Below are 22,544 nucleotides of genomic sequence, written 5' to 3' on the forward strand. Positions count from 1 at the left end.
CGAGACATTGCTGCTCGCGTTAGTCGATATTCAATGACTGTTAGCTGAATATGGAATCGGTGGGTTCAGGAGAGTAATACGGAACGCCATGCTGGATCCCAACGGCCTCGTATCACTAGCAGTCGAGATGACAGGCATCTTATCCCCCTGGCTGTAACGGATCGTGCAGCCACGTCTCGATCCCTGAGTCAATAGAGGGGGACGTTTGCAAGACAACAACGATCTGCACAAACAGTTCGACGACTTTTGCAACAGCATGGACTATCAGCTCGGAGACCATGGCTGCTGTTACCCTTGACGCTGCATCACAGACTGCAACGCCTGCGATGGTGTACTAAGCGACGAAATTGGGTGGAAGAAAGGCAAAAAGTCATTTTTTCGGATAAATCCAGGTTGTCTTTACAGCATCATGATGGTCGCATCCGTGTTTGGCGACATCGCGGTGAACGCACATTGGAAGCATGTATTCGTCATCGCCATACTGGCGTGATGGTATGGGTTGCCATTGGTTACACGTCTCGGTCACCTCTTGTTCGCATTGACGGCACTTTGAACAGTGGAAGTTACATTTCAGATGTGTTACGATCCGTGGCTGTACGCTTCATTCGATCCCAGCGAAACCGTACATTTCTGCAGGATAATGCACGACCGCATATTGCAGATCCTGTACGGGCCTTTCTGGATATAGAAAATGTTCGATTGCTGCACTGGCCAGCGCATTCTCCTCATCTGCCACCAATTGAAAACGTCTGGTCAATGGTGGCCGAGCAACTGGCTCGTCACAATACGCCAGTCACTGCTCTTGATGAACCGTGGTATCGTGTTGAAGCTGCATGGGCAGGTGTACCCGTACACGCCATCCAAACTCTGACTCAATGCCCAGGCGTATCAAAGCCGTTATTACGGCCAGAGGTAGTTTTTCTGGGTACTGATTTCTCAGGATCTCTGCGCCTAAATTGCGTGAAAATTTAATCACATGTCAGTTCTAGTATAATATATTTGTCCAATTAATACCCATATGTCATCCGCATTTCTTCTTGGTGTAGCAATTTTAATGGGCAGTAGTGTATTTGTACCCAACAGAGTGAAATTCTCTCAGTACCATTGAAAAACACTGCTATATACTCTAAATGATTTTAAGGAACTGGAACCATACTCTGCAACAATCTTCCACGAATAGTAGAGAAAAACTCCTTTCAGAGTTCAGAAGACAACTAATGGTCCACCTTGTACGTAATAGCCAGCTCTGCCACATACTAGTCTGCAACTCAGTCTCACCATTGCTCCATAGTCCAAACATTTTTCGCCGCCTTGACGTCAGAGTTTAATTCTGTTTTTCTACTCACAGACACTGTCACTGTCATTTCAGTCTTCCCTTTCCTCTTTACTCCTCTATTCCTGATAACGCTGAACAGTTCTTTCTTCGTGCACTTTACTGCTACTGCTACTACTATTATTATTACCATTATTGTTATTATTGTTGTAGTCTACTATTATGATGATGATGATTGTTATTATTATTAGTTCGTGAATTTTTTTTAAACCGCTAGTATGTATTGCTCATGGTCAAATGAGAGAGAGAGAGAGCGTCGTAAGTCCTTATTGTAGTCAGGCGTTTTTTTTTATGTAAGTCGTCTGCCGGCTACGAATGCTTCTCCTGTGCCAAACTTTTCATCTCAGAGTAGCAATTGCAACCTATGTCCTCAGTTATCTACTGAATGTGCTCCAGTCTCTATCCCCATCTACAGTTTTTACCTCTACAACTCCCTCTAGTACCATGGAAGACGCCCCTGATGTCTTTACCAATGTCCTGCAATTCTCTCCCTTCCTGCAGTCAGTGTTCTTCCATATCTTCTTCACGTCGCCGATTCTGCGGAGATTCATTACCTTATCAGTCCGCCTAATTTTCAAGATTAGTCTGTAGCACTATATCCCAAATACTTTGATACTCCTCTGTTGCGATTTACCCACAGTCCATCTTTCACTACCATAGAGGGCTGTGCTCCGAAATTTCATTCTCAGAAATTGCTTCCTCAAAATATGGCCAATGTTTGATACTAGTAGACTTCTATTGGCTGAGAATGACATTTCTGCCAGTGCCAGCTGCTTTTTATGTCCTCCTTACTCCGTCCATTATGTGTTATTTTGCTGCCCAGCTATCAGAATTCCTTAACTTCATCTACTTGTTAATCACCAATTATGATCAAATGTCTCGCTGTTCTCATTTCTACTCCTCCTCATTACCTTCGTCTCTCTTCGATTTATACTCATTCCATATAGAGTGTTCATTCCACTCAGCAGATCCTGTAATTCTTCAGAGGATAGCAAATTCATCATCGAATCTCATCACTGACATTCTTCCACCACCAATTTTAGCTCCACTCTTGAACCTTTCTTCCACTTTCGTCATTCCTTCTTCGACGTACACATTGAAAAGGAGGGACGAAAGACTGCATCCCAGTCATACAGCCTTTTCAGTTTGAGTTCTTCTTTCTTGGTCAGGCTAAATAAGCAAAAAATAAATAAATGAAGGATTTTATTCGAAGAAGGAAATCGGTATGTTTAAAAATCTGAAGTCACAACATGCTAACTGACTGATGTGCAGAATGGAAGCATTTTGACATTCGCGAGCACAGTGATCATGGATCTAATGAAGGTTAATTCAGTAGCAGTCGGACATATGAGGAAATTATTGTGATTAATACAATTCGTAAATTTAAAATAAATTCTATATGTCGACATACATTTACTCGACATGGTTGGTTAATAGCGTTCCTTCGATTTTTCAGCCACGTTATTGCTTCCATTGTCTCGACGACCGACCCAGTCGTCCTCTCCAGGTGTAGCGAATTGTGCTGTTATTTGTACTCACTGCCTTTATTCCAACCAGACTGTGAACTATTATTTGCTATACATCAGAAAATTAATTAACTCAACATTCTCCTGTCCAGTATCTCACAACGGCCCATCTTTCCTCTATAGTTGGGCAGACAAAGCTTAACAGCCCGGAAAGAGAGTCTGTCTAGAGCAGAAATCATTGGTTCAGCTTCTCAGAGCTTCTAAAACAAGTCTCGGATAAAAATTTGGAATGCGCAGGGCTTGAGTATTAAGAAGAAAGGTGTTTACAATGAGTTCCAAGGGTTGAAAATTGGTGTGTTAACAAGAAGAAAAAGTGGAGAGAAGGGAATTGAAATGGCGAGAGTTTCTGTTCGTTTCTACAACAGTGTCAGGAAGGACGAGAGGGGCAAGACAGAGATGGCAGTGCAAATTCACAAAAAAATAACAGAGGATTGAGGAGGGGGAACAAATTAATGAAAGAATGATCTTTTCCAAACATAGACATGACTACACTCTAGTGGAACTGTATGCCCAAACAAATGGCGCTGGCAGCATAATCAAAGTTTTATTTTATGAGGAATTGACAAATGTACTGGAAAAGATATATCCTCTAAATGATTTAGATCATACGGTAGATTTCAATAGGAGAAAAGGTACAGAAGCAGATGATGCAGTAGTAGGAAGATACGGAGAGAATATCATAAATGAAAATGGTGGAATGTTTGTAAATACACGCTCTGTAGTGGATCTGGGAATGCCAAAAGATCTCCTCCCCGTTAGTGGGTGCATAAATACACGTGGCAGAGTCATTCACGAAATCTGAGAACAATAATAGATTACATCATACAAAAGCAAAATTATAGACTTAGGGTGACGGATATCAGGGTATACGAAAGCCCCGAATTTGGCCCTGAGCACTTCCTGCTTGGAGCAAAACTTGTCATTCCACCATGGGGGAAAAGGTAACTCAGAACCATTCTCTATATTTTAAATCTAATTTAAATATTCTCGGAGATGAAACTATTCGATTAATTTATAAAATGGGGCTAGATTGAGAGCTGCATAATTTTAGTGAGCGGAGAAATGCAGAAGAAAAGTAACAAGAAAGTGAAAGGTATATTCATGAGGCAGCATATAAGAAGCTGGGTGAACACAGAGAAGAAAGGAAAGAAAGCTCAGAGAGGTGGACGGAGGACTTAGGCGAAAGGTGAAAGTAAATAAGAAAATGTATAACAGTTGGCGGAGTATAAGAGAAGTATGGGAGAGATCAAACGTTTGTGGAAATAAACAGGGCGATTAAAAAGAAATTATTACTAGGAAAAATATGTGTGAGATGTGAGGAAATAGGTGCAGGGTGGGGGAAGGGGGTCACAAACGTAGCAGAAGCCTGGAGAACTGTGAAGAATTTAAGAAGAGATGTGAATGAACGAACAAATGTAACAGTTATTGGCATTCAAGACTGGAAAAGTGGTTTCAAGACACTGTTTACCGAAGAGAGAAACCAAATATGAGGACGCTGAACTAGATTTAGAGAATGAATTATCTGTGGAAAATTTAGAGGAAATGACGAAAACAGGAGCAGGAGGACTGGTGAAACTGATGGAAAATTTACCAGACCAGCAAACATACCAACATAATTATTTAAGTATGGTCTGAATGTATCATAGGATAGTTTGAGTAAGTTGCTTAGCGCATGTATGTCGAATAGCGAAGAAGTGCCCGATGAATGGAACTGCCATATGTAACTCCACTTTATAAGAAAGGTAGTAGGAAGAGAAGTAGAAATTATAGTGGAGTCAGTGTTACAAACCATATGAGTGGTTATATGGTCCCGAAAGACAGGTAGTGGTGGCTAGTGAAGAGTGTATTATCCGTTTTTTACTAAGATAATTGTTAGATGAATCTGGTGACTTAGGATTCAAAGCAAATTTTCAAAAGAATGAATACCTATACAGTGGAGAAAACGCTGAAAGCATATTAGTACATGGCCATCACATCAAGTCACGTAAAAATTTTAAACTTTTGGGTGGCATCCTCTGGGAAGACAGAAGAAGTTAGTGGGAGGTATAACAACGAGTAGTCAATGGGAAAACTGCAACCCAGATTTTTAATCCCCATTTTAGGCTCTCCTTGCTGGTTGGAAAGTAAAGGACATGCTATAAAAGTGTATCGTAGACTCTATAACAAATTATGGATGCGAGTGCTTGAGGCTTATTGTAAAAAATAGAAGCAGAGAGATAGTACTAGAAATGCACTATCTCAGGAGACCGTGTAGAATGTCTCGGAAAGACCACATAGGAAATACAACGTGTAAGGAAATGACACAGACTCAAGGACGTATCACAGATAGAAGAAGCGCAGCTCCACTAGTATGGATACGGCAACAGCTGGAGGAACCGCACATGAAGGAGGTAACTTGTGTCCTCGTCTGTCGTAGGTATGCGTCCAGGTTTATGTTGTGGCGTGTTTTTCGATGTGGAGCACGTGTAGTATTACTTGCAGAACTAACACAACAAGCACGGCGGTAGCCAAATGTTGAATTTGGTTATGTCCTGTGCGTTTGATGGGTCATAAAAGTGCTAAGAGATTTCTGTTTTGTTTCTCATACCCATCAGTCGGACACATTTGAGCGAGTGGCAGAATGCTGGCTTTCTTACAGGGAAAGACTATTGTCTCTTAATAGTGACTGTGTGTTAAGAGGATTGCTTCAGATCCACCTCGGTCAGGACTAGTTTTTATGTGGCTCTATGATTTTAAACGATGACATGCTTCTGTCAATTTTATACTATGGCAACCACAAGAACTGGTGCTGTTCCAGGAATGTTTGGTAAGCGTTGTCCTACATTCTCGATTAGCGTTTCGAAATCCAAGCGTCCTATAAAGCCAGAAAACAAGATTTTTATATGCAGGCATTACTTCAAGAATCGGGTAACGGTATTGTCGGACATATTCAAGATATTACTGTCATACACAGTTGTCAGTCCTTCCTTGTCCGATGTAGCTTACAGGCAGTTGTATTTCCAATTTAGTATCGTAAGCTGATACATCATAGCAATTCGGCACGCCTACAAACAATCTAATTTTGATGTTGATCTTGGTATGGTCTACTTGGTGACACCACGTTAGCAGTTTCCGTGGTATATGTCAGACAAGTGTTGCTGGTTCCAAAAATATCTCACATTACTGTAAAAATAGGCTACTATCGTCTTTATCTATACTGTCTCATTTATACATGTGAAATGTGAACAATTTTTAGCAAGAGTGTATATTAAAACTTTAAGCAACTGGACGTAACAATAACACCATTTACTGCAATTAACAGAATTATAAACTTATAAAACACCATTTCATATTGTATTGATGGAATTTTACACCTAGTTCTGAGGAATTACTCTAACTTAACAAGTAATATCCTTAATGTTACAGGGAATTTTTACAGACAGATTAAATTATGTAATCTGTAATCCTCTTTATAAGATAGACGACATAAAGTAAATGATTATTGTCCTGTTTACCTACTGACGCCTTTTCCTGGAATATTCTCACATTCAGATACAAACAATTTACTTATCACATCACGTTTGGGATTCCGAATTGGCTGTTCGACTGAGATTGCTGTTTATACATTCTCTCACAAAATATTACAAGCTTTACATTAGGTAATATCGCCAGTTAGTGTTTTTTTTGTGATCTTCCCAAGGAGATTCATTGTTTGGATCATGTCACTCTCTCAGAAAAAACGTAAGTTTCATGGAACTAAATGTTTTACAAAATGCTGATCTGTATCATACTTAATAAACAGAATGTAGGAAGCTGTGCAGAACAATTTAAACAGTGTTGTAAAGTGAGAAATTTTGATGACTAGCGAGAAATCACGAAGGAAGTCGCAAATGGTTCAATTACAGGTCTACTCCCATTCGTTGTATATGTAAATGATCTTCCACTTAACATTCATCAAGCAAAATTAGTACTTCTTGCAGACAATACTAGTGTTATTATTAAATTCCATTACAGAGAAACTAAGATAAGACATTGTTAATGATATTTTTCAAATAATTTTTAAGTGGTTATTTGAAGATGTACTCTCCCAAAATTTGAGAAAACACAATATATGCAGTTCTGCATAACAAATATTCATAGCAACAATTTGTGTAACACATGAACAGGAGTCAGTAACCGGGCTAGAGTGCTCCAAAGTTTAGGGTGTAAATACTGATAAAATCTTGAACTTAAACAAACATACTACTGAGCTTCTCAAACAATAAAGTTACGCAACATTCGCTCTTTGTATAGTTGCTCATCTTGGATACAAACGAGTCAACGGTCTAAAATATTTTTCACATTTCCTAACTGTAATGCCTTATGGACTGATTCTCTGTAGTAAATCATCCTTTAGGAAGAAAGTGTTGACTTCACAAAAACGACGTGTATAAATAATATATGTGACATTAACTCACTGTAGGATCCTGTTCAAAGAGTTAGGCATTCTGACCATTGCATCATTATGTATTTGTATATGAAAAACTTCGTGAATAATCCATCAGAGTTCGAGAAGAAACGTTATGTACGTATCTACAACTATGGAAGTTTTCAAGTGTTATTAAATATATCACTGGCTCCAAAAGAAGTTGAGTATGCAGCAATAAATATTTTTGATGATTTGCCCAATGATACAAAATGCCTAGTGTGGAGCAGAGAAAAATTTAAATCTAGCCTACAATCATTTTTCTGGGGCAACTCTTTCTATTACATTGATGAATTTCTATTTAAAAATCGGTAGACAGCATTAACAAAAGGAATATATATATATATATATATATATATATATATATATATATATATATATATATATATATATATATGTGTGTGTGTGTGTGTGTGTGTGTGTGTGTGTGTGTGTGTGTGTGTGGAGCATATTCACAATTGCGAATATCGACAACCATCGGTTGCTGAATGACATGACAACAGTGAAAAATTGTGCCAGACTGGGACTGGAAGCCGGATTTCAGCTTATCACGAGTTGTGGCCTTACCATTCTGCTATCCGCACGTGACTCACGGCCAGACCCAGACTTCCACATGTCGTCAACCATGTGTTTACAACCTGTAGCCGGCCGCGGTGGCCGTGCGATTCTAGGCGCTCCAGTCCGGAGCCGCGTTGCTGCTACGGTCGCAGTTTCGAATCCTGCCTCGGGCATGGATGTGTGTGATGTCCTTAGGTTACGTAGGTTTAAATAGTTCTAAGTTCTAGGGGACCGATGACCACAGCAGTTAAATCCCATAGTGCTCAGAGCCATTTGAACCATTTTTTTGAACATCCTGTACTTGTACATCCATTACATATATATCGCCCTGAAATTTTTTTAAGTTCGGCTTTGGCGTGGCCACACGGGCCGCTCGACAAGCCGGGGCTCGTCAGCAACTGCATGGTTGCGAACATTAGCGGGAGCAAGTGGGGTAGCCCCAGCGCGTGGTCAAGGCCGACCACATGGCTGGAAATTCCATGCTGCCGCTGTGTTTAGGACTGTGCTTTGTGTTGATGAAGGAGATTTGTGTGCCGGGAGTGCCAAGGATGGCGGACTTTGTGAAACCATAATAGCAGACATTTCACAGTCTATAGAAACTAATAATAGTCAGAGGAATCCTTATACCTTAAAAAGAAACATGTACATTACAATTATTTGCACTGTAGGCGCCTACAGCACGATGATTCTGATGGTGTAATCAGATTTTCATAACCTTTATTTGTTTAAAGCTTAGTATCTGACTGTAAATTACACAATTAACACCCAGTAACAAATTTCCAAAATCTAAACGGTTCATCCGATTTTGTCGATCGACATGTCTTTGGAAAGCTATTAGTGTAAACCTAAATTGGTATAAATTGTAGTCATGTAACTTGAAAAATACATGCGTTATTCGAGGTCAAAGTGGCTGATTACTATTGATTGCGTCCGGCCATAAGTACTCCACAGTACTCCATGTATTCGTCTGTCTTTGTTTACATCCGATGTTACTATTCATGAAGAAATTGGTCAAATATTTACTGTGTTTTAGAAATCATATAGGCATTAGGCTACAGGACTACTTTCGCTTCTGTTCCTTTGATATATGTTTATTTCATCTGTTTATGCATTTAATAATGTGTGTTAGAGCGTGTTTATGGTCGTTCCGTGGGAATATTCATTTATTTTCAAGTTATTTAAATGTAAATCCAGCATTTTGTACGTGTTTCAACTTGTTTGTGAGTGTGCGTTGGCTTGGAGACATGGCGGGAGCGCTCTAGCCCATCACAGTGCTCGTTACTACCATAGGTAACTACCAAAGTCAATGGAGATACTGTATGGGATTGGGGGAGGAGCATCGGGTTGCACAGGGCACAGGTGAGTGCTGGACGGGAACGTGCGATAGACGGTCGTGGAAAATACTTGGAGAGGTACGAGCAGTTTGCGCGTGGTTGAGGGAGATAGAAATATTTCGTAGTGCCGACTTGAGCACTAGGGAGACTTCTGTGGCTTCTGCAGTGAAGATGTAGTATACATTTTGAAGTGAATATCTTGCGAGATATGTGGATATTCATAAGTAATTACGTCAAGTAGGAATCTATTGTTTCCCTGCTGTTCAACTCATATTTTATTTAATTGCTGGACCATTGACATCAGTAAGTGTTTTGCAGTAATAAACGGCATTCTTAAACGTACTTCTGCTATCATACTCGTCTTTTAAAGTCGTTAAAAATAGTACCAGCATATTTTGTTTAATTGCAATCTTTCATTTATAAATTTATATGTTCATCCAAAATTCTCAATTGTCGAGCGATAGGAACCTTCGACCATTAGATTCATGTGTATATTCATATTCTATACTGTAGACCCAGCAGTATCTGGCTTGTAATGCGGCAACTACGTATCCCAGCCCCTTCTAATATTTCAACGCTGAGTCTGAGGGTACGTAGTTGCGGGCCATCACATTTTTTATTTGAAAGCCCGCACCATACAGGCGTGACATTTTGCCCTACATTAGATTGCCTATGCTTTTAGACTGCTAATTCACATCGTTTTATTTTATTATTGACAATGGCTCATAATTTAATAATTTTATAAATTCTTTCAATTTTATTTGCTTATATGACTGGTATGTAACTTGAAGAATAGCAATGCCTTACAAAAAAATGGCACTGGTAATCTACATACTAACTTCATAGATAATATTTTATATATACAGTCAACTACTTCATAGCGTATTTGTGCAGCATGAGTTATATATATCAGCTACAGATTATTGTAGCTTACTCTTTTCGTTTCAATAAAGACAAGTTGCTGCTCAATAATACATCGTCTGACGCCACAACTTCATTGGAAAGAAGCCTGCTGCCTGCTGCCATTGGCGTTTGTCCTCACCATGGCAACCACTAGTTCAACTATCGACTCTACAACAACTTCAGTGGAAAAAGCTTGCTCCTTCATCTCTTGTAACGGCGTCTAACTAACCAGTGGTTTCAAATGGTTCACTGACAGGCCAGCAGAGGGCAACCCATGTACTGCCAAACCGAAGTTCATTTTCCTACATTTTTAAATATTTTTAACGCTTTTTAATTGACAATAGCTGTTAAATAAGCAAAGTTTAATGTGTATTTATTTCTAATTCTTGACAATGTTCTTTTAACTAAGAAATTTTAAATTGTAATTCGACTTATAACTCATTGGTTAATAATGACATCATGCAGTCAGAAGTGGGTGGAGCCTCCATTATATAAAGTAAGACGTGCACTGGTTTCTCCAGTTGTGATTCTCCAACAGAAAGGGGTTTCCACTCAATGGTAATTCAACGTTTTATAGCCGTATAACTCTATGTATTTTCATTAATGCATGTAGCCCTCTAATTAATGCTTTGTATACATCTTGTAGGTCTGAAGATGACCACAGCAGTGGTCGAAACCGGTCACCTTATAAAATAAATTGTGATCAAGACTGTTTTTAATAGTAATTATTTACAATTTTATTGATCACTGCTGTTCCCATAATGCATTCAAAAGTAATCTCTAAACAGTTAAAGGGACTGTGTCTGTGATACAATATCCACAGTGAACGTCTATATTCAGGAGTTCTGGGAACCGGGGTGATGCAAAACTTTTTTTTATTTCTGTATATTAATTTGTGAACACACATTTCAGGAAATACGTAAAGTAATATAGGATTTATTTGTTTTATCGATTGCGAAAGCGAGCCGAGAATATCAATTTACCTCACAGCAAATTCCATTAGAGGGTAAATTGTATTGGTCAAGTGTCCCTGAAGAAAACAGTAGTAAGTTTTAAGAATACTGTAGTACTGTAGTGAAGTCACGAAAAATGTAAGTCAGTATGCTGTGACAGTGATGTGGATTAGTCTCCTCCCCAAAATTGTGCTATTCATTGACAGCTCACTCATCTAGCTATGTTTTCATGTATATCAAGTAGATGTAATTATGTGCTTTGGTGTTTCGGTTCACTCTGATGGCGTTCCCACTCCTCAGAGATGGTGTCATAGTGTCAACAAATGATCATTTTTGAGTGGGGTTACTCTGAGAAGAGGAGCGTGTCTTACCACTGGCGGAGGGAACGACGTCAGGGTTTTTGTCGTCCTTGTCGAGCAGGCGCTTTTCCTTGACGGCGAGGTCCTTGGGCCTGGCCGCGGCGCGGTCCCTGGACCTCTGGACGCGGAGGTAGACGGCGCAGGCGGCAGACAGCACGGCCAGCAGCAGCAGCACCAGCACCAGTGCCAGCAGCGCCGCCAGCACCGGCGTCAGCTCCAGCGACGACCGGCGACCTGCAGCAGAGCCCAGCAACGCCGTACACCTAGCCCAGTACCAGCATCTGGACACGTGGAACACGTGCCCAGCAGCACGGCCTTCAGCAGCAGCATCCAGCCAGTACCAGCAACATTGTCAGTGCCTTCGCCAGCTCCTGCATCATGCTCTAGCCTGTCCTATGAAAAGTTATATAACGTGTTCCTAGATGCAGGTGGGCTAGGCGGTTGATCTGCATCCCGGCCACCAGCAACGGTCCAAACGTATCAGAAAACCCTTGCATCGGCTTCATGCTACAGAATCGATTGTTTGCCATTGTAACGGCCACGCTTGTGCGACAGCACAGATAATGGGCAGCTTAGCCAGCATCTGTGACTGGTACACGAAGACCACTGACATTGTCGATCAGAGGCAGCTTATATTATTCTTTGGTCAACGACTGAACGAGTTAAATGCAAGCTTCAGTTCCAAGTACAAGCATAAGAAGTAAGTTGAACAGCAAATCTGATGTAGGCAAACAAAATCTTGCAATAAGGTTTAGTTTGCAAACAGTGAAATTAGGCCTACCAGTGTGTTTGAAAAGGCAAGTTTTTTCTCGTGGCAGTGACACATGGGCTATTCATGTTAGGTAGTTAGTTACACATTCCAAACATCATTTGACAAACATTTTCTAATGGCGGTACAATTAGTTAGTTTACAGGGTGCGAACGCACAGTTAACTTTAACATGATTTGAATTAACATTAACGAGCTCTTTTCAGCTCTAGTCACTCAGCTACAATTACAACCAAATGTTACGTAAATTGAAGGTGGAAGAGGGACAAATGAAAGGAAACGGAACTATTGACATCATCTGAATCGGGACTTTATGCGGAATCAGCAGTGACGAGTGAAAATGTGTGCCGAACTGGTATCTCCGGCTTACTAGATAGCCGCTGCCTCTCCAGAACAGAATAGTCAACTCAGCTGCGCGGACTGTCTCGACACCTCTCTCGGCCGATCCACATCCCTACCTAGCGCCACCTATCCGCAGTGCCCGTCCTGTCCTCCAGCTCGCTACTTCGAGATTCCCACAAGACGTCGTACGTAATTGTGCATCCGCGCTGACACCTTGCATTCATGTAACTGACTGGCCTTGATGGGCAATGAATCTGCTAGTTTCAGTGCAGCTGCACAAGTACATCCGACCTCCTGCGGGTATGTCGAGTTAGCGATCGTGGAGGTCATGGACGAGGACCGCCGATAGGTGGCGCTTTGTGGGAATGTGCATCAGCCGAGAGCCGTGCCGCCATAGCACGTGCAAGTGCGACAACGCCTGTGTCCGAGTTGCACAGTGGCTAACGCAACTTTCCGATAACCAAGAGACGATGACGGCTTCGAATCCCGGTCAAACGCACATTTACACTCGTCGCCGCTGATTGCGCATAAAGTCCCGATGCAGCTGGCATCAATAGTCCTCTCCCGTCCAATTCCTTTGGCCCCTACACCTTCAATTTACATAATGTGCGTCACAGCTGCACATTCTGCGAGGTGTCTCTTCATTCAGACATGTCGAAGAAAACAGATACCAGGTTTCATGCAACTAAATGTTCCAGACTACGATTTTCACATAAATTTTGGTTCGTGGAGCTGAAAGTCTTGTTCAGAAGAAATACTCTCAGGTTAATTTTAAATCATGCTTTCCTACATGCCAAACATTTTTCGTTACTGAGCAAATGACTAAACCTTTCTATTGTCATACAGTAAATTCCTCTATGAGCATCACAGTTTTAATAAAGTGTAATAAAGGTTATTTTTTACTCTAGTGTGGCAGGTATGGACATCACGATCATTCTCAAATTTTGATAAATTGCTTATGGTTCAAATGGCTCAGAGCACTATGGGACTTAACATCTGAGGTCATCAGTCCCCTCGACTATGAACTACTTAAACCTAACTAATCTAAGGACATCACACACAACCATGCCCGAGGCAGGATTCGAACCTGCGACCATTGCAGCAGCGCGATTCCGGACTGAAGCTCCTAGAACCGCTCGGTCAAAGCGGCTGACAGATTACTTATGGTCAGGTCCTGCAGAAACTGTCATCACTTCTGTCTCTAAGCTGACCATAGGTTGTGTTCCAAAATTGAACAGCATAGAGGCAGAAGTGATGACACTTTTTGCAGGACATGACCAACATTTTGCAGGACAATGCTCAAGCACGTACAGTGCAAGCTGTTACTGATTTGTTTGGCTGTTGGGGCTGCTAAGTGCCATACCACCTACTGCACTCCCCTGACTTAAGCCCTCCTAAATTCAACTCGATTTCAGAGCTGCTAAAAATTCGTCGGGCAATGGACCGCGCCGCTGAACTGTCAACACAATTGTCACTGCTAAGAGTATTCTACGACTTCCATAACGCTGGCAACGGATTATACACAATGCTGGGACTACTTCGAAGGTCAGTACAACATCGAAACAAGTGTCTATTTTGTACGAGCTGTAAATAAATAGTTTCCATTATTAAAGTTGCAATCCTCGTAGTGTGAAGGTACAGTTACTATGAGCAGCTCTTTGAGTAGGTACCTAGAAAATGACAGCAAGTAAACGGCACATATTATGCTTACTGCTCGCTTTTGTGTGACCATGCTGACACCATCCACGTTTGAGAATTACTGAGCTGGAAATTCAAAAATGTATGCTGGAAACTACTACACACAAGACGAGGAAAGAAAATGGATTAGGGATTGCAGGATGAAGACATAATGTTATCATAGTGGAAATGTAGTTGATCTAAGTGTTTACTCAGACGAGTAGACGGTAGAACTCTTTGTCGGATTTCGTGAAATAAGGAAATAACGGAACAAAACCCTAACTGAAGGTTAGTAGATAGTTTTTAAAACAAGCAGGAGCAATATAGCTTTGTATAGACAAAGACTTCAATGCGTGGAATGGCTTAATGCAGGCCTTTAGCCAAGTGTAGATGCCAAATGACTAACGACAATACTGACGATGCTGACATAGAATATGAGTGTAGGAAGTAAGCCAATGTTCTCATCGTTTTAAATATAAAATCAGTAATATCACGCAAAACAGATGTTACTGGATTAAAGATGTATAAAAGACCTGTAATATGTGGTGTTCAGTCCAATGTCTGTTCAGTATTCAAATCCAGGAATGTTTAAGACACTTTCAAGTACTCCTGCCTTCTGTTCTTATTATTATTGATGGTGATGCGTTCTTCGACATACTGAACCGAGTGATTTGAATTTTTTCTACGTGGAATGATTGATAATTTAACAAGAACCGATATATACATTTTCTGATTTGTTCTTTTCTTGTTCCATCTATTGTTACATTTTTTCAGCCTGATTATGGTGCTTACATCATCAAACAGAACTGTTTCTCTTTTATCTGTGTACACGAGAAGGTAATTTAAAAAATGAAGAATAAGGGTAGATACAAAATAATACTCTGCGAACTAGTAGCATTTTGTGTTCTTTTATGTGTGCTGTCCTTAGGTTAGTTAGGTTTAAGTAGTTCTAAGTTCTAGGGGACTGATGACCATAGCTGTTAAGTCCCATAGTTTTCAGAGCCATGTTCTTTTATAAATGTTTACGTGGAAACTGCATATGCTACCCACTATAACCTTTTAATTCGTGTTAGTTAAATATGGTATGAACCACTCTACCTCAAAGGCCATGATGTTTACGTTCCTTGAGTGAAATGCTATACTTCCTCAATCTTATGGATTAAACGGGTCAGAGAAACTCCCTGTGAGTCTCTGTCATTCCGGTATTGTATTAAAAGGTAGCAGAAATGTTTCACTGCATCGTCATTGGGGAGATACTTACTCGTACTGCAGTGAAAATTTTGACTGATCACAACATCATAGCTTCAGATACGAGCAAGCTTTTGTGTATTACTTTTTTCAAATCTTTTGAGAGACACATTAACAGTGAAACTGGTTGATGCTTTGTAATAAATGTTCCAATGTCTTCCATTATGTGAGAAGTAACAATGGCTTGACGTTACTCTGTCAGGAAATATTAGTAGATGAGTACAGTAACTGTGTCGCAATAATGCAATTTTAATTTCTTTTTTTTAATTTTATTAACTCCATATGAATTTCACTTTTATAATTATTAATTATTTTCATGATTTCTCAGGTAAGAGTTACACTAATAGCAAATTCACTGAACTTATGTACTAGTGAATCTACTAGTATGTTGAGGACTGGGTTGTTAACGCTAACTGCCTCATTTTTGCTGCCATGAGTCATCTGATCATTATATGTAGTCACTGAATGACCTAGTTTCTTCACATATTTCCCAGTTTCCTTTATAGTTATAACCCATATTGTTTCGGTTTTGTTTTGAGAAAGTAGTACTTTCCGACTTTAAAAGTTACCTTCTAGATTCTTTTATAACTCTTCTCGGTGGAGAAAAACTATAATATAAAATCAATTACACAATGTCGCTGATTTAGACCATTTTGTGCATTTTTCTCTTCTTATTACATGGTGTTCCTATTCCTTTTGCTATCCATTGGAAACATAATTCACTAAGATTTCGACAATAAAGTTCTCGAGCAAGCAAAATTTCAATGTGTGGCCATCTCATACATATGCCAGTCAGAATATAAGGTGCACCAAAGCTGATGCAGAGGTTGTCTGACATATCTTTTTGATACCCATACACCATGTATTACCACAATCCGAGGAACTCATCTGAAAATTTAGTGATAGCCATGATCGTCGGATACAAAATTAGATTGAGATGTTACTACCTGATGTGCAAAATGACTCCTTTTAACCAGTTACTTATGCCTGTGTTACTCCATGTTTGCTATACATAAGATACCCTGCTTAGCTTGCTCAGAAAATTTGAGAAAATTTCTTCTCAATTCTATAAAGTAACTGTCAACGAATGAGGCTGGACTGAGAAGCGATTATTGCTACGAATACAGCATTAGCAGTCCTCGACTAATTTAGATGTTTCGACAACATTTAGCAGGGCTTTCTCCAAACAGACAAATAATATAATTTGCGTTCATATGCATATACATACTCTGTAAACCACTCGGGCAAAGAATATTTCCAGTTGTACCAATTATTGGAAATTTGTGATAAGGTCTAATGGGACGAAACTGCTACGGTCATCAATCCCTAAGCTTAGGCATTACTTCATCCCCATGCCCAAGGGAGGACTCGAACCTCCGACGGGAGCAGCCGCCCAGACCGTGACAAGACGCCCCAGATCACGCGGCTACACCACGCGGCTGTTGTACCACTTATAAGAGCCAATAATTCCCAGTTCCACGCACATATGAAGAAAAAAACAGTTATTTCAATGTTCCTATATGCGGTGTAATTACTCTAATTTTGTCCTAGTATCAAATTCTAGGATCGACGAACCCTGTGATGTTGTCTGAAGGAGTGGTTTTTAGTTTACTCAAAATTAGGTCACTTAAGGATTAATTTTATTCAGCATATACCGCCGGGCTTGTAAACCTTGGCCGGCCGCGGTGGCTGTGGGGTTCTAGGCGCTCCAGTCCGGAGCCGCGCTGCTGCTACGGTCGCAGGTTCGAATCCTGCTTCAGGCATGGGTGTGTGTGATGTCCTTAGGTTAGTTAGGTTTAAGTAGTTGTAAGTTCTAGGGGACTGATGACCACAGCAGTTGAGTCCCATAGTACTCAGAGCCATTTGAACCGTTTTGTAAACCTTGGAGAATCGGTCGGAAAGTAGATAAAGGAGAATCAGAGACTGGTAATTTGCTTAACATCAACTACAAAACAGAGGAAGTCAAGGAGTTCTGCACTTTTGAAGCAAAACTCCGTATGGCGTACGAAGCAAGGAGGATACCACAAGCAGTCGAGATAATGCAAGGAGGATTTTCCCCGCAAAAAAAAAGATGAAGTTCAAGAGACTGTGCTAATGGAATACAGCACTGCACGGAAATCAGTCATGGACATCAGGATAAATTGTAAGAAAGGATAAGATGACAGGGTGTGAATAGCGACTTCAGGGAATAGAAATGGTTCAAATAACTCTGAGCACTATGGGACTTAACATCTGAGGTCATCAGTGCCCTAGAACTTAGAACTACTTAAACCTAACTAACATAAGGACATCATACACATCCATGCCCGAGGCAGGATTCGAACCTGCGACCGTAGCGGTCGCGCGGTTACAGACTGAAGCGCCTAGAAATGCTTGGCCACACCGGCCGGCCAGGGAGTACACTCTACGTTACTAAAGGGAGCTAAAAGTAACATAAACGCAGAGGAAGACCGAGAGTATAACATGTTCACTAAATAACTGAATGTGTCTACGTGCTACTGAGAGACAAAGAGGTTGAGATAGGAGAGGAAGTCGTGTTCTGGTGTCTCAAACTGGTCAGAAGCTAGCTAATGAGCTAATGAGGAGGTGTTAAACTGAACTGGTGAGAAATTAAATTAGTGACATAACCTGAGTTACAGAGGGGATCTTTTAAGACGACACATCCTAAGACATTACGGAATAGCGAGCTTTGAAATGGGGGAGATAATTGCAAAGGAATTCCAGTAAGCAGGTTCAAACTGAAGTAGGTTACAAATGTTTTGCAGAGGCAAAGAGGTTTCACACGACAGACTGCTGTGGGAAGCTGCATCACGCCAGTCATTAGACTGAAGATCAAATCACCCACAACCATTTGTTAGCATTTGGTCCAGGTGCCTGTGATAGGTTACTTTACGTCTGTGTGGCATGAATAAATGGCAATATCATTAAAACCGTTGATTTCTGGAAGCACATTTATGAAGTGTTCTCACGGATCCTAGTCTATAGTCTGCTACTGTTCCATTTAAAATATTACCAAACACATCTCTGTATCTCATGACTCCTACAAGAAAATTCTATGTTCGAGGAGGAATATTGAATATTGACGATGGTGACAGCAGAAGACGATTTATTTTATCTCTGACAGATTTAAGATCAATTGCTTATGCGCGCCTTACGTATCCAAAAGTTTTTGAAATAATTTAATCGTGTTTACAGTAAACTATGTAGGTATGTGCAGTGAATAGCAGACGAGTTTGCTCTCAACGTGCAAATGAATTGAGTGTGGACGAGATAGAAGAAATCGAAATTCATCATACAAGAATATTGCGGACGTTAGGGACATACGGTCTTTGTCCTAATATTTATAACAGATTCAACCCCTTATAGAAGAAGATGGAGGAAAACGATTGGAATTTTCTTGTTGGATAATTTAAAATCGCCGAGTAATCCGATTAATAATGCTAACTTATGAAAACTAATTTCACTCATAACAAAATTCGTAATTCACTTCGATTGTGCGGCATAAATCGACGTTTCTCTATGGAGACAGATTCTCAAGACTGCGGCTCTGTAAATGCATGTGTGGTATGATAGACAGTCAGTCGATTAAGTCAGTTTATTACGGCACTGTCTTATATGCCCACGTCACCCAGACTTCAGTAAAAACGATCTCCCGCCAACGTATGGAGACGCTAGGAAATGTCTACAAATGAATTGATCATTCCGATCATGATCACTGTTGGCTTAATAAAAGAATTACCTCAGAAGAACTATGTGTGCGCTGTCAAGCAAATTCGAAAGTGCTTCGAAGTCGGAGGTGGAATTAATGAAAATCAACTTTGAGCTGAATCATTTCCCTTAGCTTAACACATTCAGTGATTGAGTGTTTGAGTTACTTTCTAGCAGCGGTATCCCCGTAACTCAGAAAAATGGACATGTATTATATGGAATGTTTTATTCGAATTAATCTATACTACCACCTACTAAAATATTTGCCATTCCTCTTGCAACATCTTAGAAATTGTGCTGCAAAATCTAACAACAGAACTGATCGAAGCAGGTGTTAAAGATGCTAGTGCGGTACGCATTAACAATATGTGGCAAGTATTTCAGAACAATAGAGGTGATATCGTCTCATCCAGGAGCCGCTTTTCTAGGTAGCCGTCTGATGTAGCCACACACGAAGTGTCGATCATGATCTATGATTTCGTTGTGGGTCTTAGATAAGACCATATGGTCCATGAAATTATCTAATGGGAGCTCCCTGCCATCACATACGCATCGGAAATCCGGGTTCCACTAAATCAGAAATTTCCACAATGCGACGGATGTTCTCCGCTTCCAAACACGCATATGTGTAAGACACACCAAAAAATCTTGTACATCATCCAACAGAAAGCCATCAGCTACTCAGAAAGCTTTTGACCTTTTCCTCGTGCCGTAATTCGCATCTTGGATACCATCCTAACTTAGCTCAAGGTCAAGTTCCCCCACATGCCCACCACTTCCCAGTTCAGTTTCTAACATTTTTCTTCTCAGACTTCCCTGAAGCCTTTCGCACTTACTGAGCGAGGTACCACAGTTGTTAGCACACTGGAAACGAATTCGGGAGGACGACGGTTCAGATCAGCATCCGGCCAAAAACATTTAGGTTATTCGTGATTTCCCTAATTCAATTCAGACATATGGCACGATGGTTCCTTTGAAAGTGCACGGCCAATTTCCTTCCCCATCCGCCCCTAATCCTAAGTTGTGCTTCGTGTCTAACAACCTCATCGTCGACTGGATGTTAAACACTTATATCCTCGTCCTGCTTTCGCACTTACACCACACCATCTTCATACGTTCAGTCTCCTCATTCAGACATACAATTCTTCGACAAAAGGGAAGGGACGCAGCCTGTCTCATACCCTGAGCTTACAAGGGGCTTCCACCATCAAATTCCACGGATGGGTGGACAATCCTACAGGAACAGGCAGTCTTACACTGTCGACAATACCTGCGCGTAGCTCGGTGGCCTTGAGCGTGAAGGCGTCGAGGGCGACGGGCGCGGAGCGGCCGCGGCTGTTGACGGCGGCGACGGTGAGCCGCAGCCCCTGGCCGGCAGGCAGGCCCGCCACGCCGAACGCCGGCCAGCGGGACGACAGGTTGGCCAGGCGGCGGCCCGACACCGCGTCCTCCACCAGCAGTTCGAAAGTCTGGGGCTGCCCCCCGTCGAAGCCCTCCAGGCACTCCAGCTGCAGCGACGTCGACGTCTGGTTCACGAGCGTGCAGTTGCTCGGAGGATCCGGTTTGCCTGAAACGACAGACATCATTTACAGAAGAGGTAGTACAAGTGGTTTGTCACAGCTCGTTAGGACAAATAGTCGATTTCAGAATCATGATGGGTCACTGATGAAATAAATCGGTACCCACTACTTTCGAACGTCTTATCATCATCAGGCATCGAAAAATCGTTTACAGTACCCTGCATGGCCAAATATTTACTGTGGCGACTAGCAAATTAGATGATTTCAAGATTTTAAACATGACTGAAACAGCAACTGTTGAAATTCTTCACGGTAAATGATGACAGTCAAAACAGTTGCAGGATAAAGATTTATTAAAATTCTTGACCACGGTTTCGGTATATCTAAATATTCCTTCATCAGAAGTAAAATACACTAAAATCATATCCTGCCTAGGGCTTTCACACTCTCTCCACGTTAGTTCATAGGCGAAGTACTGATGCTGTGTTCGCATCGCCCCTCTGTCCATAATTATGTTGCATAAATGGAGATGACGTTTTAACTACTGACGACGCTTTTGGCACAATTTTTTTATGAATCTCCATTGCAAGATATGATTTTAGTGTATTTTACTTCTGATTAAGGTATATTTAGATATACCGAAACCGTGGTCGAGAATTTCAATAAATCTTTATCCTGCAACGGTTTTTGCTGTCATCATTTACCGTAAAGTAGATGATATCTTGCCTCATTGTTGTCAATAATAAAATGCGATCCACATTTACGTCTTTATCCACATCCACAAGTCACAATATGGTGCATCGAGGAGGGAACCATGCGAGCTGCTAGTAGCACCCTCTCCTGTTCCACTCGCAATTGGATCTTGAGATGAACCACTATTAAAATGCTTTAGTGCTAGTCCTCAATTCCCTTATCTTTTCCTCACGGTCTTTATGCGAGATGTACTTCGCCCGTACAAAGAATTTCGAGACTGATTTTATTCAAGTCGTCCAAACGACGACAGCGTAGTGACTACGGTGGCAGCTTGAACTATAAACAACAGACTGGACCAACAAGTTGTTTCTTAACAGCGTTAATCGCTGGACGTAAGGTTGCAGTTTGTCAACGTCGTTGTGTCAGAAACACCAATGGAGAATCATCTCTAAATCGAGATATGCTCCAGAACGTTCTGAAGAACAGAAAAGTGTGTGCAAAAATTTTCCCGCACACCTTGACTCCCGAACACAGATCATGACACATGGATGACTGCTGCGAATTGCTAAGATGCGAAATATGGGCAACTCTTTACTGAATAAAATCATTGCATCTTACGAGCCTTGCTTTTATTAATATGAACTTACCATGAAACGACAAAGTGCAGAAATTCATAAAAAGAGTCAACGCTTCGACAACATAACCGACACTGAAGCCAGTGTGACGCCCGCAATGAACAAAGTGCTAAAGGAGTTCTCTGGCAGTTTCGCATGGTTGTATGAGCGTTCAACTGGGAGAAGAGTGTGTACGAGTAGAACGGTTAAATTATTAAAGCTGCCGTCTTAATTTTCCTCAGTTTTTAATTTTGGGACTGGCTGAGTATTTTGACAACAGTAGAATGGTTCTGCACTCTGTTGCCCATGCCCAGTCCCTTAATTTCCTAAACATCGTTTCATGATAATAGCGTTCTCTTTCCTCCAGGATTTTTAATTTGCGTTGACGGACAGCTTCCATAATACTCGCGTTGTGGACGCACCGAATGGTAACAACCCTAGCAGCATGCCTTTCAACTGCTTCGACATCTCCCGTTAATTCGATCTAATAAACATCCAAAACACTTTCCCAGTACTCCACAATGGATCGCACAAGTACTCTGTATGCAGACACCTTTATAGATG

The 22,544-nt window shown here is 41.0% G+C and overlaps 1 protein-coding gene across 1 annotated transcript in view; it reads right to left on the reverse strand.

The window, feature by feature from the left end:
- The window catches only part of LOC124613141 (nephrin-like), an 840,812-nt gene that overhangs the window by 47,293 nt on the left and 770,975 nt on the right, over nucleotides 1–22,544 (reverse strand). The window contains exons 12-13 of the mRNA XM_047141759.1: nucleotides 20,424–20,720; nucleotides 11,423–11,644 (exon numbers count right to left, since the gene is read on the reverse strand). Of these exons, the coding sequence (XP_046997715.1) occupies nucleotides 11,423–11,644; nucleotides 20,424–20,720 (519 nt within the window). The remainder of the gene's footprint in view (nucleotides 1–11,422; nucleotides 11,645–20,423; nucleotides 20,721–22,544) is intronic.

The sequence above is a fragment of the Schistocerca americana genome, chromosome 4 (assembly GCF_021461395.2).
Source record: "Schistocerca americana isolate TAMUIC-IGC-003095 chromosome 4, iqSchAmer2.1, whole genome shotgun sequence".
NCBI lineage: Eukaryota > Metazoa > Arthropoda > Insecta > Orthoptera > Acrididae > Schistocerca > Schistocerca americana.